The sequence below is a fragment of the Lithobates pipiens genome, unplaced genomic scaffold (genome assembly GCF_037356315.1).
Source record: "Lithobates pipiens isolate NorthernLeopardFrog02 unplaced genomic scaffold, aLitPip1_a1.2 Scaffold_18, whole genome shotgun sequence".
NCBI classification, from domain to species: domain Eukaryota; kingdom Metazoa; phylum Chordata; class Amphibia; order Anura; family Ranidae; genus Lithobates; species Lithobates pipiens.
In genome coordinates, this window is record NW_027507758.1 from 193090380 (window position 1) to 193107014 (window position 16635).

Below are 16635 nucleotides of genomic sequence, written 5' to 3' on the forward strand. Positions count from 1 at the left end.
CGTGGTCGAAAAATCAGGCCAGGGGCAGTTCAGGAGCAGGCAGTGGCATAAGGGGTGTGAAAGCAAATGGTAGGAATTGAGAATTACGTTCACCATACTTCACAATTAATGTAGAGAAGTATGGTAACGGTAGAAACCGTCACCTATGCAGAGGCCTGGTTGGAAAAGATACTGGGGACAATAAAAACTGGTGTCCCTCCTCTGGAGCACACTCTGCATTTCTTTTGACGTCTTTGACCTGTTTCACAGGGAGGGACTTTCTCTGGCAAATGGCTTTTTTGGAGTCTGCTCTGGTGGGTCTTCAGAGTACAAAAGGGCAGCGACAATTTCTACTTGATAATGCAGATAGGATACAGGGGTCTCTGTGAATTTATGGTAAATTACATATGTATTATAAATGGCCAAATTGAAAAAATAAATAGACTTTTTTTTATATATACCAAAGGGGGGTTTTTCTTACAGCAAGGTAGGACTTGATCATTTGATCACTGAAGGCGACGCTCCCCCCCCATTAACAATTTGTAGTCGTGGACACATGCTGTTTACTTTATCGTACATCATGGGACACAGAGCCACTGTAATAACTGTATGGGTTATATAGCACCTTCAGGTGATGGACACTGGCACACCCTAAACAGGAAGTTCAGTTCCCCATATAACCCCTCCCCTTACCGGGAGTACCTCAGTTTTTCAGAAAGTGTCTTAGGTGTTGGTCACGAATAAAGATGTGCTGTGCTGAGCTCCATTGGAATATTCCTTGCTGGGGCAAGCCATGCAACCGGATCTATTCAAAGTGTCTTTTCCAGGCTGAATGAATGGTACCCAGGCCTTGTGTCCGAAGAAACAAGGTTTTACACTTCTCTTTTTAGAGAGCTGGACCCCAGGATCCAGTATTTGTTTTTTTTTTCAGCCATATTTCTGGCGGGGTGCTTTTTACAGGCCCAGGGCTGTGGATCCCCTGATAAAAAGGGGGCTCCAGTCCCTGACTTTTTTTTTAATGGAGCCCACAGTGAATGGTGAAGATTGGGGCTGTTACCACAGCAGAACCCTGCAGCTGGATAAGGTAAGAGAGATTCCTGAGGAATTTTTCAAATTCTTGTGGTTTTTTTCTCCTTTAATTAAATGCTGTCATGCCTATAGTCACCACCGGGGGCTGTCAAGAGCACGTACCTGTTCCATGATTGTCAGTCTCACTCTGTGTACAAGCTGCACACTTCCTCCAGCCCAAAGCTCCAGGTAAAGTCGTGGGAAGGAGGGGTTCTCCTAATTATGTCCCCCCCATCTGGATAGCTTTACTCCAGGCAGAAGGAGCATGGCATCAGCCGGCAGTGGGCCGCACCTCTCCCGCCACCATTGGGACACAGAGCGGATGGGTGCCATATGAGTGGGTGACACGGGCATTCCCAGGCACATTTACTAGGCATCAGGCTGAGCTTAATAGCAGTGGCAGTTGCTGGACTATTGCTCAGTAGTGGGTGCATTTTTTTCGATAGTACCTCTGCGTTGGTGCTCAGCACTATGACCAGAGGAGGTGGTTCAAATACCACAAAAACTGCCTTACGCTTGGGTTGGTACATATGCATAGAATCTTATGGTTGAAAAGTCGGTCAGCTGAAGCGCCATGCAAAAAGCTCTTGGCTGGTTTTCCTTCCGTGTTGAAAAATCCTGTTTGGGAAGGATTTGAAAAAATATATCCGAAAAAATATCAAGTGGGAAAAGTACCCTTTTACCAGTTAAGAAAAAGAGTAAACATCTCTCATTTAAACTGGCTTTCTCCAGTGCCAGGGGCATCAGCCTCCAGGCAGTCGCAACAGCCTCCACCGTTAGGTTTAAGAAGTAGACCTCAGGGTTGACCCCAGGGACAAAGAAGTCCTGGGGGAGGAAACCCGCAACACAGAACGCTAAAGCCTCTTTATGAAGGGACACCCCCGCTCGTTCCAGTGGGGGGAAGACTTCAGCAGTTCTCAAAGGTTTGGCAGGAAGAATTTTGGGACAGATGGGTGGTCTCTACAATAGCTCTAGGTTACAAACTAGAGTTCCGAGAATTCCCATCTCCTCTTTTCCTCAGGTGTCCCCAAAGTTCTAGAGAAAAAAGTCTCTTTCGAGAGTTAGACCGACTTTTGACGCAAAAAGTGATCATAGTGGTCCTCATGGAAGAGCAGGGGATGGGGTTTTATTCAAACCTTTTCACAGTACCAAAACGGGATGTCAGACCCATTCTAGATCTCAAAGTTCTAAACTGGTTCCTGAAGATTCGCCATTTTCGCATTGAATAAATCCAATCAGTAGTCTCCATCCTACAAGGTGAGAGCGTCCCTATTTTCCCTGCTCCCCAGATTTAGCTGCGTTTCGAAGTAGAAAAACTTATCTTTTAGTTTGTAGCCTTGCCTTTCGGTCTAGCTACTGCACCTTGGGTGTTTCCAAAACTTCTGCCCATATAAGGGATTCAAGGTATACCAATAATAGCATATCTGAATGACCTGCTCTTATCACCACTTGTGTGAAATTGGCTGGGCTGCTGAACCATCATATGCATTTTTATTTATTTTTATTATTATTTTTTTTTTATATCCTTTATTATTACTATTATCTTTCCTTTTAAAATCTTTTTGTTTATTTTACTTCATAATAAAAAAAAAAATTAGAGATAAAGACAAGAGTTACATGAAGTAGATACAGGTTAACTGCGTACCGGTAACACGGATATTTCTTTTGTTAGGTAATTCCAGCATTTTCTATTTTTACTTGACCACTATTTTATTACTCCCTCCTCCCCTCCTCCCCTCCCCTCCTCCCCTCCCACCCCCCCACCCCCCCCCCCCCCCCCCCTCCAGATTGAACACAGGCCTCCAATTTCACCCTCCATAGTTTTTAAATTGCTTTATTCTACATCCAATTTTTTATTGATCAGGTGGGTACCCTATTTCATTCAGCCATGGCCTCCAAATTTTCTCAAACCTCCTGAGGTTTCCCCTGCGTATGTATACAGTCTTCTCTTTCCAGATTGTATCATTGACAACTAGGGTTCATTCACCCAAAAGAGGCGCCCTCTCAGATTGCCATTTCTGCGCGATCAATTTCCGCGCTTGAAATAAACACCGTATAACTGCCAACGTAGTATTTTTTTGCTCCCCCGTTATTTTCCTATATCCTAAAATACAGGTTTTGGGGTCTAGATCTAGCTTAGTCCCAAAAGTTTTATTTATAATTTCTACTATTCCTTCCCAATATCGAAAAAGCTTTGGGCACCTCCACACCATGTGTATAAGGTCCCCATATCCTCGGCATCTAGGGCAGTCGGCATCCTTCCTCTTTCCAAATAGTAACAGCCTCTTAGGGGTGAAGTAGGCCCTGTGTATCAACATTAAATGTGATACTTTCTGTGACGGGGAGACTGATACCCATGGACCTAATTCCAATATTCTCTTCCATTGTTCCTCTGTGATTTCGCCTATATCCTCCTCCCACTTCTTCTTTTGCTTAACTAAGCCTGTCTCTGTTTCAGATGTCTTGCATAGTAGTTCATAAAGGGCGGAAATGACTCCCCGGGGTTTATCTACTTCCATTATCTTCTGGGGTAGGGATATCTTATCCCGTTCCGGTATCTGTGGACCAAACTGCGCTGCCAGGGCGTGTCGGAGCTGCAAGTATCGATAAACTGTTTTTTGCGGAACATCAAATTCCCTTTTTAAATCCATAAATGTTTTCAGGGTTGTACCGTCATAGATTTGACTTAACCTGGTTATACCCTTCTTCTCCCAGATACTAATTTTCCCAATTGACAGTACTTCTTGTAGATTCATATTATCCCATAATGGGGTATAATCTGTCCATCCTTTACATCCTAACATCATTTTTGCCGTTTTCCATACTTTGCATACCATGTTTATTATGGGGTCCTTACGGTGGAAAGAACTTGCCTCTAGTACCTCCACCATGGTTTTATGTGGGGCACCTATCAGCATTGCTTTACCATTTGGGTTAACCTCTCCCTCCTGATCACCACCCACCAGGTGTTGCATCTGAGCTGCTAAGTAATAATTCCTGGGGCTAGGCACCGCTAAACCCCCCCTATCTATTGGCTGCTGCAATGCCTGGAGTCGAATCCTCGCCTGTCCCCCCCTCCAGATTAACTAACGGAAGAGGGTCTCAAATTTTTTAAACCACTTTTTCCCTATCCACACTGGGGCATTGTGCAGAACATATAATAATTGTGGCAGCCATATCATCTTTATCAGACTACATCTGCCCGCTACTGACAGTGGGAGTCGACTCCAGGCATCACAGCTTCGCTTAAATTTACCAATTAACGGGGCCAAATTTTTATCAACATATTGCTCTAGGTCCACTGTTAAATATATGCCGAGGTATTTCATTACCTCTACCACCTCCAACTGCGGAATCCCCATTGCAATTCCCACACCTGGTTTATCTAATTGAAGCAGCTCTGACTTTCCCCAATTTATTATTAGACCCGAAAATCCTCCGAAATTTTCCACTAGTTTAATTGCCCTTACCAAAGATTGATCAGTGTCCCCTAAAAATAGGAGAACATCGTCCGCATATAACGCAATCCTTTCCTCCCAACCCTTTTCCATTTGAAACCCTGCTATCCCCGGATCTAATCTAATAGCGGTCGCTAATGGCTCCATTGCAATAGCGAAGAGCATTGGGGAAAGTGGGCACCCCTACCTTGTCCCTCTGCTCATTTCTATCCTTTCAGATTGTTCTTTATTTATTCTTACTTTCGCACTGGGAGCACTATACAACATTTTAATCCACCCGATGAATGTGGGTCCAAACCCACATCCCTCCAAGACACGCCACAAGTATTCCCATTCTAAACTGTCAAAGGCTTTTGTCATGTCCAAAGACAGGATGGCCCTCGAGCCCACACCCACCGGGGGTGCCTGAATGTTTAAAAATGCCCTTCTTATATTCATACTAGTTGATCGCCCTGCAATGAAGCCTGTCTGATCTATATGTATAAGCTTCTTAATTACCTTATTTAGCCTATTTGACAATGCCTTAGCTAAAATTTTTGCGTCCGAGCATAAAAGTGATATTGGTCTATATGAGGCTACCTCTTGGGGGTCTTTCCCTTCCTTTGGTATCACAATAATGGTCGCCTCCCTCATAGATGCGGGTAGTCTCCCCTCTAACTTAGCCCCCTTTAGAGTCCTAAGTAGTTCTGGAAGTAGGATATCACTATATTTTTTATATATCTCCACCGGCAGGCCATCTGGCCCTGGAGATTTTTGATTGGCCATACCTAACACCGCCTGCTGTATCTCACTCAAGGTTAAGGGGGCTTCCAAGTCCTCCCTCTCCTCTTGTGTGAGGGTTGGAAGTTTCGCTTTCTCCAGAAAAACACCCATCTCAACTTCATTTCTCTGACCTCGGGCTCTATATAAGTCCTCATAGAAGGCTCTAAATGTTTCTACAATCTCCTTCCCGTTTGCGAGAACTGTTCCATTCATGGACTTGATCACTGGGATTATAGATGGGGGGGAGTTAGTTTTTACTAGCTGAGCCAGCATCCTGCCCACACTCTCTCCTTCTCCAAAGCGACATTGCTTCTGGAATAACCGCTTATTTTCTTCCCTTTTAATAATTACCGATCTGTACCCCTGCTGTTTATTCAACCATATCTCTTTTTTTTCATAAGTAGGGTCTTTAACATAGTTCTCCTCTGCCTCTATTACTTCCTTCCTAATCTTTTCCTCCCAGCTCCTATTTTTCTGTTTGATTTTAGCTACCTGCTTGATCAAAATGCCTCTGACAAACGCTTTTAATGCGTCCCATATTATATTATCCGGAGCCGTACCTATATTAAATACCAAGAACTCTTTTATATTTATTGGGATTTCTTCTACATCTGTCAATAATTCCAACCAGAATGGGCTAATTCTCCAACCCTCCGCTGTTATTCTTTTTTTTTTTCCCCTATACTCAATACTATTTTCAATAAAGAGTGATCCGATATCCCTCTAGGCAGATACTCTATATTCCTTACGTCCTGTAGTACTTCCTCATTTCCCAGGGCCAAATCTATTCGGGAGAGTGTCGAATGCGAACTTGAGAAGCAGGAATATTGCTTAGCGTTCACATTCCTCACTCTCCATATGTCTATCAGTCCCACTTCCTTCAGGAAGTGACAGTCTTGTTGACCCTGTCTCTCCCAATTGACTTTTAATGGGGAATCTATCAGTCCATCTATCAAGGACTTCATTAAAGTCCCCTAGCATTATAACTGGAGCCTCCTCCTTATCCACCAGGAAGTCCATAAGTTTGTACACCACCTCCATCTTAAACGGGGGCGGAACATAAACACCTGCTAAGACATAAGGTTTATCCTCCAAACTACCATATAAAAAAACATAGCGACAGAATTCATCAATACTGGCCTGTCTGCAAGAGAACCTCACACCCGTACCTATCAACACACTTACTCCTCTCGAGTAAGATGTATAAGTAGAGTGGTACTGATTTTGATACCTCCTATTTTTAAGTTGGGGTATGGTTAATTTTGTTAAATGTGTCTCCTGCAGACAAGCCAATCCGATCCCATGCCTCTCAACATTGAAAAAACCGCTGCTCGTTTAATTGGGGTCCCCAGGCCTCTTATATTCCAGGAGGCGACATTAAGTATTTTATCCTGCACCATTCAGCATCCAAAAACAATAAAGTGAACGGAGGGGTGAGGATACACTATTCGTGCTCCATCCCCAACCTCCTAAAATATGAAATCCCCATAATTGTGTCATCTTTATAATGTTAACTTCTGAATTAACTACTATTTGTGCACCCTCTATACAGTGTTCAACCTTCAACTTCTTGTAATCCCCTAACACCAAAATTACTTGATCCAATCCTTCCTCTCTCCCTTCCCACCCATTTCTAATAACCCCCTCCCTCCCCACCCCCCCTACCCTCCACCTATCTAGGCACTCCCCCAAGGGGGTACTCATGGCCTTCTCACACTCCACCCTACCATCCTTCCCATTCTTCCCTTCCCCACTCTTATGACCTTCTTCTTCCACCGAGAAAAGTGCAGACACCAGTAGTGATGATAAACAAGTAACAAGAATTATCACAGATTTTGCCCTTATCTCCCCTTCTATCAATATTTCATACCTCATTTAGACCACTCTCATCTCTCTCCCCGTGCTCCCAAAAAAAAAAATACTCAGTAACAAAAAGTGAAGCATAAGAAATCCCACTTCCCCCTTCACTCCTCCCCCACCCCCCTAATATGTCTATAATGACTCTTTATTAGCCTCCAACCATAAGACTACATCACCCGGGGATTCAAACAGCTGTGTTCCCCCCAGCGCCGCTATTCGCAAACGCGCTGGGTATAAGAGGGCATATGTGATCCCATGGGACCGTAATGTACGTTTAACCTCTAAGAACTCAGCCCTACGTCTCTGTAATTCTGGCGAGTAATCTGGAAAAAAGAAATCTTCACATCATTATACATAACGTTGCCCAAGTCCCTTGCCCTTCGCATCAATACCACTTTGTCATTATAGTTGAAAAATTTCAGAATCATTGGCCTGGGACGACCCCCTGTAGGTGGGGGCTTGAAAGGGACTCGATGTGCCCTTTCTATTGAAAAAAATGCTGAGAATTTTTCTCTGCCAAACTTTTCTATAAACCATGATTCCAAGAATTTTATAGGATCAGGTCCTTCACTTCCCTCAGGTAGTCCCAGCAGCCTTATGTTATCTCTGCGGAGTCTATTTTCTATTTCATCCACTCTGGTATATTGATTGACTAGTTGTTTCCTCATGCTAACAACTTCTTGCTGCACTGGGTGCAAATCATCTTCCATTTGGCTTATCCTTGTTTCTAGCAGTGCTGTTCTTTCTGCTGCTTTTTGCATGTCCTGTCTGATCAGTGAAATCTCCTCCTTCATACTCTTAAACTGACCGCATAACTCTCCCAATGACTTTTTGCATGCATTAACCGCCTGAAGAACCTCTCTCAAGGTTGGGTCCTCCTCGGCGGGTATAATACTCTTAGCAGAGATTTCCGCTTCCCCATGGGTTACCCCTTGACGTTTACTTGCATTCTTTGTACCTGGTGCGCCAGTAGTATTTAATGCTGAGGATTGGCCCTGGCTTTTTCTGTCCCCTGAGCCCCCCTGTTGCGGCTTTGTATGTGTAGGTTGAGCCAGCGATATCTGTTGCTCTCCCCTTGTTGGAGACTGACCTGATGTGCGAGTGTACCGTTCTAATTTTGCTGCAGCAGCTTGTGCTACTTGTAAGTTCTTTTCTTTTGAGGAGCGAAGATGCTGGGCTCCTTCACTCTCCACTAGCACATGTTCTTCTCCTCGACGCCTCGCCATCTTTTATTCGAGGATAAAAAGAAACAACCCCAGAGGCCAATATTATAGTCCAAAGAATCTTAGAGAAGTTAAGTAAATGTTCCCCTACCACCTCAAAAGAGATCCAGGGTAAAAGGGAGGGGGGGAAGGGAAGGCAATAATGGAGGGGGGCAAATAAGAAAGTCCCGTGTGCTAGGTTGCTAGATAATCAACTGATCAACATCAATCATTTTTCCTTCATTTAAAAAAAAAAACGTTATTCAATGCCGAGGCCAATGTAAACAGGATATATCTCGCTATACCTCTCTTATGCGATTTCAGAAGAGGAAAAAAAAAAAAAAGAGAGATCCCAGCGGTTCAAGCATACACACAGATCTTATACTTTATAGTTCACAAGTCGGGCTGACCATTATTAACCAGCATGGAGTGTTTAGAGATGGTAAAGTATCAGTCCACATTATATATAAGTTGGAATCTTCCTTAATACGTATCTCTAATGTGTACTTATACAGATCTTCTTACCACTGCGCAGCTGGGACTGGGGTCTGGGGTAGAGGGAACAGGTAGCCCCTTTCGCTGCTGTTGAATATTCTGACTCCTCTTCCTCCGTCCGATCCTCCCATCCCCCCTTCACATACCTCAAGCCTTTGGAGATTTTAATCTCCTCCACTCCACAGCCATATGCAGCTCCTCTCACCGCTCTCAGCGTGTCCCCCGAGACCCTCAGTACTCGGCCATAGCGTATCCCGTGGTGTTTCTCATACCGCGGGTCCTTCCGGCTTGACTCGGCGTGGTTCGGCGGGACTCGGCAACTTCCGGCGAGCCTCGGAATGCCTCGGCTCCCCTCGGCAAACTCCGAAGTCTCCCCTGTCTCCTCGCTTTATCCGTGCCCCGCCACTCGCCGCTCCGCTCAGCCGCTCAGTCGCTCCATCTCCCCAGCCACTGTGTGCATAGCAATGGAAGCACAGGGAGAGAGCCTGTCAGACCCTCACTCACATCTCCGCGCACACCCGCCGCACCTTACACATCCGGCCACTCCCCCACCCTCTTTCCGAATGACCTGCTCTTGATAGACCCGTCAGTATGCCGCTTGGACCAAAGCATGGTCACCACAGTCAGCTGCCTGTAATGCCTAGGTTAGTTCCTCAACCTAGAGAAATCTTCTTTAAAGCCAGTAAGAAGATTAGAGTATTTGGGTCTGGTCATAGATACAGCCCATAAGAAGGTTTTTTTACCCTAGGCAAAGATCAGCGCCATAAAGGAGCTGGTTCACGGGGTCAGGGCAAACAAGGGTCCCTCCATTCGCCTTTCTATGAGGTTGTTGGGGAAGATGGTGGCTTCATTCATGCAGTTCCCTATGCTCAGTTCCATTCAAGACTGCTGTAAAACAGTATCCTATCAGCCTGGAACAAGAAGATTCAGGCACTAGATTTTACAATGCATTTGCCACCAAAAGTGTGCCAGAGCCTCAGTTGGTGGAGGATGTCCGAGAATCTGCAGAAAGGGAATCCTTACCAGTTACCTGGAAGGTGGTAACAGATGCCAGCCTTTTAGGTTGGGGAACAGTCCTGGAAGAAGCGTCTGTCCAAGAGAAATGGTCCAGAACCGAAAGGACCTTGCCCATCGACATTCTAGAGATTAGGGCAGCGCGTCTAGCACTAAGGGCCTGGACATTCAGGTTGAGAAATCTCCTGTCAGGATTCAGTCTGACAAGGCCACAGCAGTGGCTTATATCAATCACCAAAGGGGCACCAGAAGTCAGGCAGCCCAGGCAGAGGTAAACCATATCCTAACCTGGGCAGAAGAACATGTGCCATGCATTTCGGCAATCTTTATTCCAGGGGTAGAGAACTGGCAGGCGGACTACCTAAGTCGCCAGCAGTTGTTCCCTGGGGAATGGTCCCTTCACCCTGACATCTTCCTGGCTATATGCCAAAGATGGGGGATCCCGGATGTAGATCTGTTTGCGTCCAGGTTCAACAACAAAATCAACAACTTTGTGTCAAGAACAAGGGATCCACTCTCATGTGGAACAGATGCTTTGGTGACCCCATGGGATTAGTTATCACTGATTTATGCATTCCCTGCTATTCTGCTATCTTGACTTCGTCGCAGGATCAAGCGAGAAAGGAAGTCGTTAGTTCTTGTGGTCCAGAAGATCTTGGTATGCAGAAATAGTAAAGATGGCAGTAGGAGACCCACGGACCTTACCACCACATCCAGACCTGCTATCGCAGGGACCAGTGTTCCATCCTACTTTACAAATGCTAAATTTAATGATTTTGCCTATTGAAACCCACATTCTAAATAATTGTGGGCTTTCAGGCTCAGTGATACCTACCTTGATTAATGCAAGGAAGCCAGCTTCCAGAGTCATTTATTATAGAGTCTGGAAGGCATATGTTTCTTGGTGTGAATCCAGGGGTTGGCATCCTAGGAAGTATGTCATAGGTAGAATTCTTGCCTTCCTGCAAATGGGGCTAGAGATGAAACTGGCCTTGAGTACTATCAAGGGCCAGGTCTCAGCCTCATCAGTATTGTTTCAACGTCCGATTTCTTTGCATTCTTTGATCCAAAGTTTTATACAGGGGGTAACGTGGCTTAATCCAGTGGTTAGAGCACCCCTGAACCCTTGGGATTTGAATTTAGTTCTGTTGGCATTATAGGAGCAGCCTTTTGGGTCGTTACGACATATTCCTTTGGTCCTTTTGACAAGGAAGCTAGTTTTTCTGGTAGCCATTTCTTCTGCAAGAAAGGTATCAGAGTTGGCGGCTCTTTCTTGTAAAGAGCCATATTTAATTGTTTACAAGGATAGAGTAGTATTGCGTCCTCATCCTTGCTTTATGCCAAAGGTGGTTTCAGGTTTTCACCTAAACCAGGATATTGTTTTACCTTAATTTTATCCAGAACCCTGTTTTAAGGAAGAAAAGTCACTACATTCTTTGGATGTAGTGAGAGCAAGTCGAGATCTATTTGAAGGCGACTGCTCAGATTCGAAAAACAGATGATTTTTGTCAGCATCAAAATCCACTATTGCCAGATGGATTTGGCAGGTAATTATTCAAGCTTATGGCTTGAAGAGGAAGGTTCCACCTTTTCAGGTCAAAGAGCACTCCACCAGTGCTGTTAGTGCTATGTTCGATCATGTGGTAAAGGGCCACTGTCATTGGCTCTTTAACCTGATTCGTGATGCGCTGGGTCCTAAGGACCCAGCAATCACGGATGCTTCCGGCTGCGTGAGCCTCCCAAAATTAGCCAGCCATTCGGCTATAATGTAGACAAAGACTCACCCAAGTTCTACCGCACAATTGTAAAGTAATGAGCTGAATATCGGTACTCAGGCTTGTTGTGTCCCATGAACATGAAAATAGCAAGAAATGCCGGCAACACGATTGCTTCTTCTTACAAATCTTTTTATTGAGCACAAACAGCAGTTCTACATTGGCTGGAGCCTTCCTCATAGCAATTTGGCTATCGCTCCGGGCGGTAAGTGGTTAAGGGTACCCCGAGATCTCAAACTTTTGCCAAGGGTTTCTCAGATAAAAAGGTTGAGAAACCTTGATCTACAATTTAAAAGGACACATGCTCTTTGAGGGATGTCTCTTCAAGGCCACCCAGAATGCCCCCATGAATGTGGTCTCTGGCCACAAGAGTATCCTTTATTCCTCAGCAGAAAGCCTAGAGCTGAAAAGACTCTGTGAACAGAGGCCAAGAAAAGTCTTTTGTTCCTCCCAGGCCTCAGTTTCCAAAGCCAAGCCCTAGTCTGGCACCCAGCCCACCCACAAGTTTCTGTCCTCAAAACCTCAGATAAATATTCAACATGAGGGTGTGCCCCCACTTTCCAAAGTTAGGCGGGCCTGCAGGAAAGAAATTTGATTCTCCCATCAACACAGACAGTGCTGACCAGGCAATAATCACTGTCTTCTCCCGGCCATAAAAGCCATCCCCACCGGGAGAAGACAGTGATTATTGCTAGGGGCTATAGGAGCCACTAGCGATAATCACAAGAGAATCCCTCAGGCTGGATGTACACAGTTTGGTTGATTGATCAACTTGGTAGATTCAGTCTGACCATTAACAGTTCATATGTTAACTGGTTACTGCTGAACCGACCGAGATTCGAAAATACTGCTTGGGTGCGAGATGTTGTGCAGAGAATGAAACTATAGCTTGTTGCTTCTACAAACACTCTTTGATTCCTTTATTCCAAGCTTTCTGTGTCACTGTACAGATTAGCAAGTCTCCATACAGCCCTGCTGGGTCTTTTGGTGAAAGGCATTGTCCCCGTTCCTGTGGCAGAACAGTTCCTGTGCTTCTACTCCAACCTATTCACATTTTCCCAAACCAAAAAGGGGCTATGTGCCCTCTCTTTGAGCGCAAGGCCTTAAATGTCTTCACTCAAGTCCAGAAATTCCACATTGAACCCACCAGATCTGTTCAAGTCTCCCTCTGAGGGGGAAGTTCTGGATTCTGTAGACATCATGGACCTTCACGTCCCCATTTTTTCAGCTCATTGATTCCTAGGCTTTCCTGTGAGTCTTCTGCACTTCTAGTGAGTGGCCATGCCATCTGGCCTATCTCTGCTCCTCCGATATTTTTACAAGATGCTTGCATAGTTCCAGCACCTATTATTTTTTTATTTTTTTAGGACTTTCCTTTGCCGGATATGTGTGATGTTTGAGCCCTGATTGTGCATCTGGACTCAATCAAGCGTGAGTGGCTATCTTGTCAAAGCTGGGATGCTGAGTTATTCAGACTAAATGCACAATACTACCAAGCAAGGGATGAAAAAGAAGAATAGAGGCACAATGTTTTTTTATGCTCTTCTTTTTGTCCTGGGCAGCGAAGTGTGCCCTGTCATTGGTCCACTAGTCAAAACAGCATAAGCGGCTAGTTTAAACTAAACTGTTATTTCTTCTTTAAAAAAGTTATAATGTTAGTATGTTAGTTTTCTAATAGTCTTGTTGACTGCAAAGGACCTATGAATCGGTTATTAGTTGTAGTGTCCAATATTTGCACACTATATTAATGGTTTGGGGGCATAAGCTTGAACCACAGAAAGAATCTTGAGTAAAACACATGTTCACAGAGGGTAGGACAAGTTTGGCATATCTATTGGAAATGAAAATGTTTGTAGTGCAATTTTAAACCTCCATTTGAAATGTCAACCTGTATATGGTTGCTGTGGTCAACCCTTTCACTTTCTTTGGTTCCCCCTCTGAAACTCGAAAAGATGGGTGTAATTTGGGTTTAAAATCCGAGAAACATTAAAAATTCATGCGTGTTTTAGGGAGATTTGTTAAACTCCAGTTAAATATACAGTATCTTACAAGTAGGTACACCCCTCACATTTTTATAAATATTTTATTATCTTTTCATGTGACAACATTGAAGAAATTACACTTTTATACAAGCTGTACACTCACTACTTTACATTGTAGCACAGTGTAAATTTTCTGCCCCCTCAAAATACACACACCGCCATTAATGTCTAAACTGCTGGCAACAAAAATGAGTATACGTGAAAATGTCCAAATTGGGCCCACAGTGTCAATATTTTGTGTGGCCACCATTATTTTCCAGCACCGCCTTAACCCTCTTGGGCATGGAGTTCACCAGAGCTTCACAGGTTCACACCACTGGAGTCCTCTTCCACTCCTCCATGACAACACCACGGAGCTGGTGGATGTTGAAGACCTTGCGCAGCTCCATCTTCCGTTTGAGGATGCCCCGCAGATGCTCACTAGAGTTTAGGTCTGGAGACATGCTTGGCCAGTCCATCACCTTTACCCTCATCTTCTTTAGCAAGGCAGTGGTTGTCTTGGAGGTGTGTTTGAGGTCATTATCATGTTGGAATACTGCCCTGTGGCCCAGTCTACAAAGGGAGGGGGATCATGCTCTGCTTCAGTATGTCACAGTACATGTTGGCGTTCATGGTTCCCTCAATGAACTGTAACTTCCCAGTGCCGGCAGCACTCTTGCAGCCCCAGACCATGACATTCCCACCACCATGCTTGACTTTAGGTAAGACTTGTCTTTGCACTGCTCATCTGCTTGCCGCCACACACACTTGATACCATCTAAACCAAATAAGTTTCTTGGTCTCATCAGACCACAGGACATCGTTCCAGTAATCCATGTCCTTAGTCTGCTTGTCTTCAGCAAACTGTGGGCTTTCTTGCGCATCATCTTTAAAAGAGGCTTCCTTCTGGGATGACAACCATGCAGACCAATTTGATGCAGTGTGCGACGTAGGGTCTGAGCACTGACAGGCTGACCTCCCACATCTTCAACCTCTGCAGCAATGCTGGCGCAGCATTTATATGGCTATTTCCCAAAGATAACCTTTGGATATGTTGCTGAGCACATGAACTCAACTTCTTAGGTGGACCATGGCAAGGTCTGTTACAAGTGGAACCTGTCCTGTTAAACCACTTTATGGTCTTGGCCACCATGCTGCAGCTCAGTTTCAGGGTCTTGGCAATCTTCTTATAGGCCATCTTTACGCGGAGCATCAATTCTTTTTTTTTTTCGGATCCTCAGATAGTTCCTTGCCAGGAGGTGCCATATTGAACTTCCAGTGACCAGTATGAGAGAGTGAGAACGATAACACTAAATTGGACACACCTGCTCCCCATTCACACCTGAGACCTTGTAACACTAGCGAGCCGCATGACCCGGGGAGGGAAAATGGCTAATTGGGCCCAATTCGGACATTTTCACTTAGGGGTGTACTCACTTTTGTTGCCAGTGGTTTAGACATTAATGGGTGTGTGTTGAATTATTTTGAGGGGAAAGCAAATTTACAGTTATACAAGCTTTACACTCACTACTTTACGTTGTAGTAAAGTGTCATTTCTTCAGTGTTGTCATATTAAAAGATATAATAAAATATTTACAAAAATGTGAGGGGTGTACTCAGTTTTGTGAGATATTGTACATATGGAAATTGCTCTACATGCTAAACGATTTTGCAGTTCTGTGTAGCCAGTCTTGTAATTCAGTTATCACTTTCAGACAGATTCTAGACCTCTACTGTAGCATAAGCATACTTTGATCACGTCTAAGTAAATGCTCAATTGTAAAGTTGTATTAAACATACACTTTTTTAAATGAAAAATCCACTGTTCTAGTGAATTGCACCTATTAGTAAGGCCGGGTTTACAGAGTAATAGTTTCTTGTTATACTACTACAAACAATGAATGTAAATCTGGCAATAATATGCTAAGAGCTTTGGTTGAAGAAATAGTAATTTACAATCGCTTATGATCTAATACAGATGAGAGAATATGCAATAATGGTAAGCAATAATTACAAAGATCATACCAAAATCGGAAACATTTTAGGAACTGGATGTTGAATGAATATACTTTTACTGCCAAACTGAAGCTACAGTACAGTTGAAAATTAATTCTAAAGCCCTGTGTGGGTATAGGGTAAGGGGAATAGTCCAGATTTTTTTTTTTTTTTTTTTTTTTTATTCAATATGTGCAGATTCTTTATCTGTATGTAATAAACTTACCATTCTTCCTATTCATTCTGATTCAGCATGTGGATGCCATAGATTATCTTCTGCATTCCTACCCAAATTACGTGACTGTTGACGACCTTCCCTGTGAGACTATCGATGAAAAGGTAGATAATGTTTTTGTGTTTATTTTAGGAAATATTTTAAAAATTGAGTGTTCATGGCAGTTATCTCAAATTGTGATTCCCTATATAATTATTAAGCAGATGTTGGTGTCTATAACTAGGTATTTGCAAGTAGTAACAGTAACAAATTGATAACTATATTACACACAACTATAGTGCAGAATTTTAAAGGGATGTACACAGAAACTGTTTTATGTTTATTAACACTTTAACGTGGTTGTAAAGGCTCAAGGTAAAAAAACACCTGTGAGCAGCCCCCCTAATACCTGTCTGAGCCCCATCTTGATCTATTGATGTGCATGAGAGCCTTGACTGTCCTGCATCTCTCCCTCCTCATTGGCTGAGTCATTAGGGTGAGCATTTGGCTCCCACTGCTGTTGATCACAGCCAGTAAGCCAATAAGGAGAGAGCGGGGAACACAGAGCAGCGGCTCGGGAGCACTCGTAAGGGAGGGTCCAGCAGTGTGGTGAGGGACCCAAGAAGAGGAGGATCGGTGATGCTCTGTGCAAAACCACTGCACAGTAGGTAAGTATAACTTGTTTAAAAAAATAAATAATAAACACGTCTTGTCCTGTGTGGTGAGCCAGGTCAAAATGATCTGCCTTACACTTAGGCCTAGTTTACAGTTGCGGTTGGTGGGCAGTAACAA

At 44.0% G+C, this 16635-nt stretch overlaps 1 protein-coding gene across 1 annotated transcript in view; it reads left to right on the forward strand.

The window, feature by feature from the left end:
* RIOX1 (ribosomal oxygenase 1) overlaps positions 1-16635 on the forward strand; it is a gene marked incomplete at its 5' end in the record, with an annotated part of 155567 nt that overhangs the window by 137984 nt on the left and 948 nt on the right. The window contains 1 exon segment of the mRNA XM_077486487.1: positions 15882-15968. Coding sequence (XP_077342613.1) covers positions 15882-15968 — 87 coding nt within the window.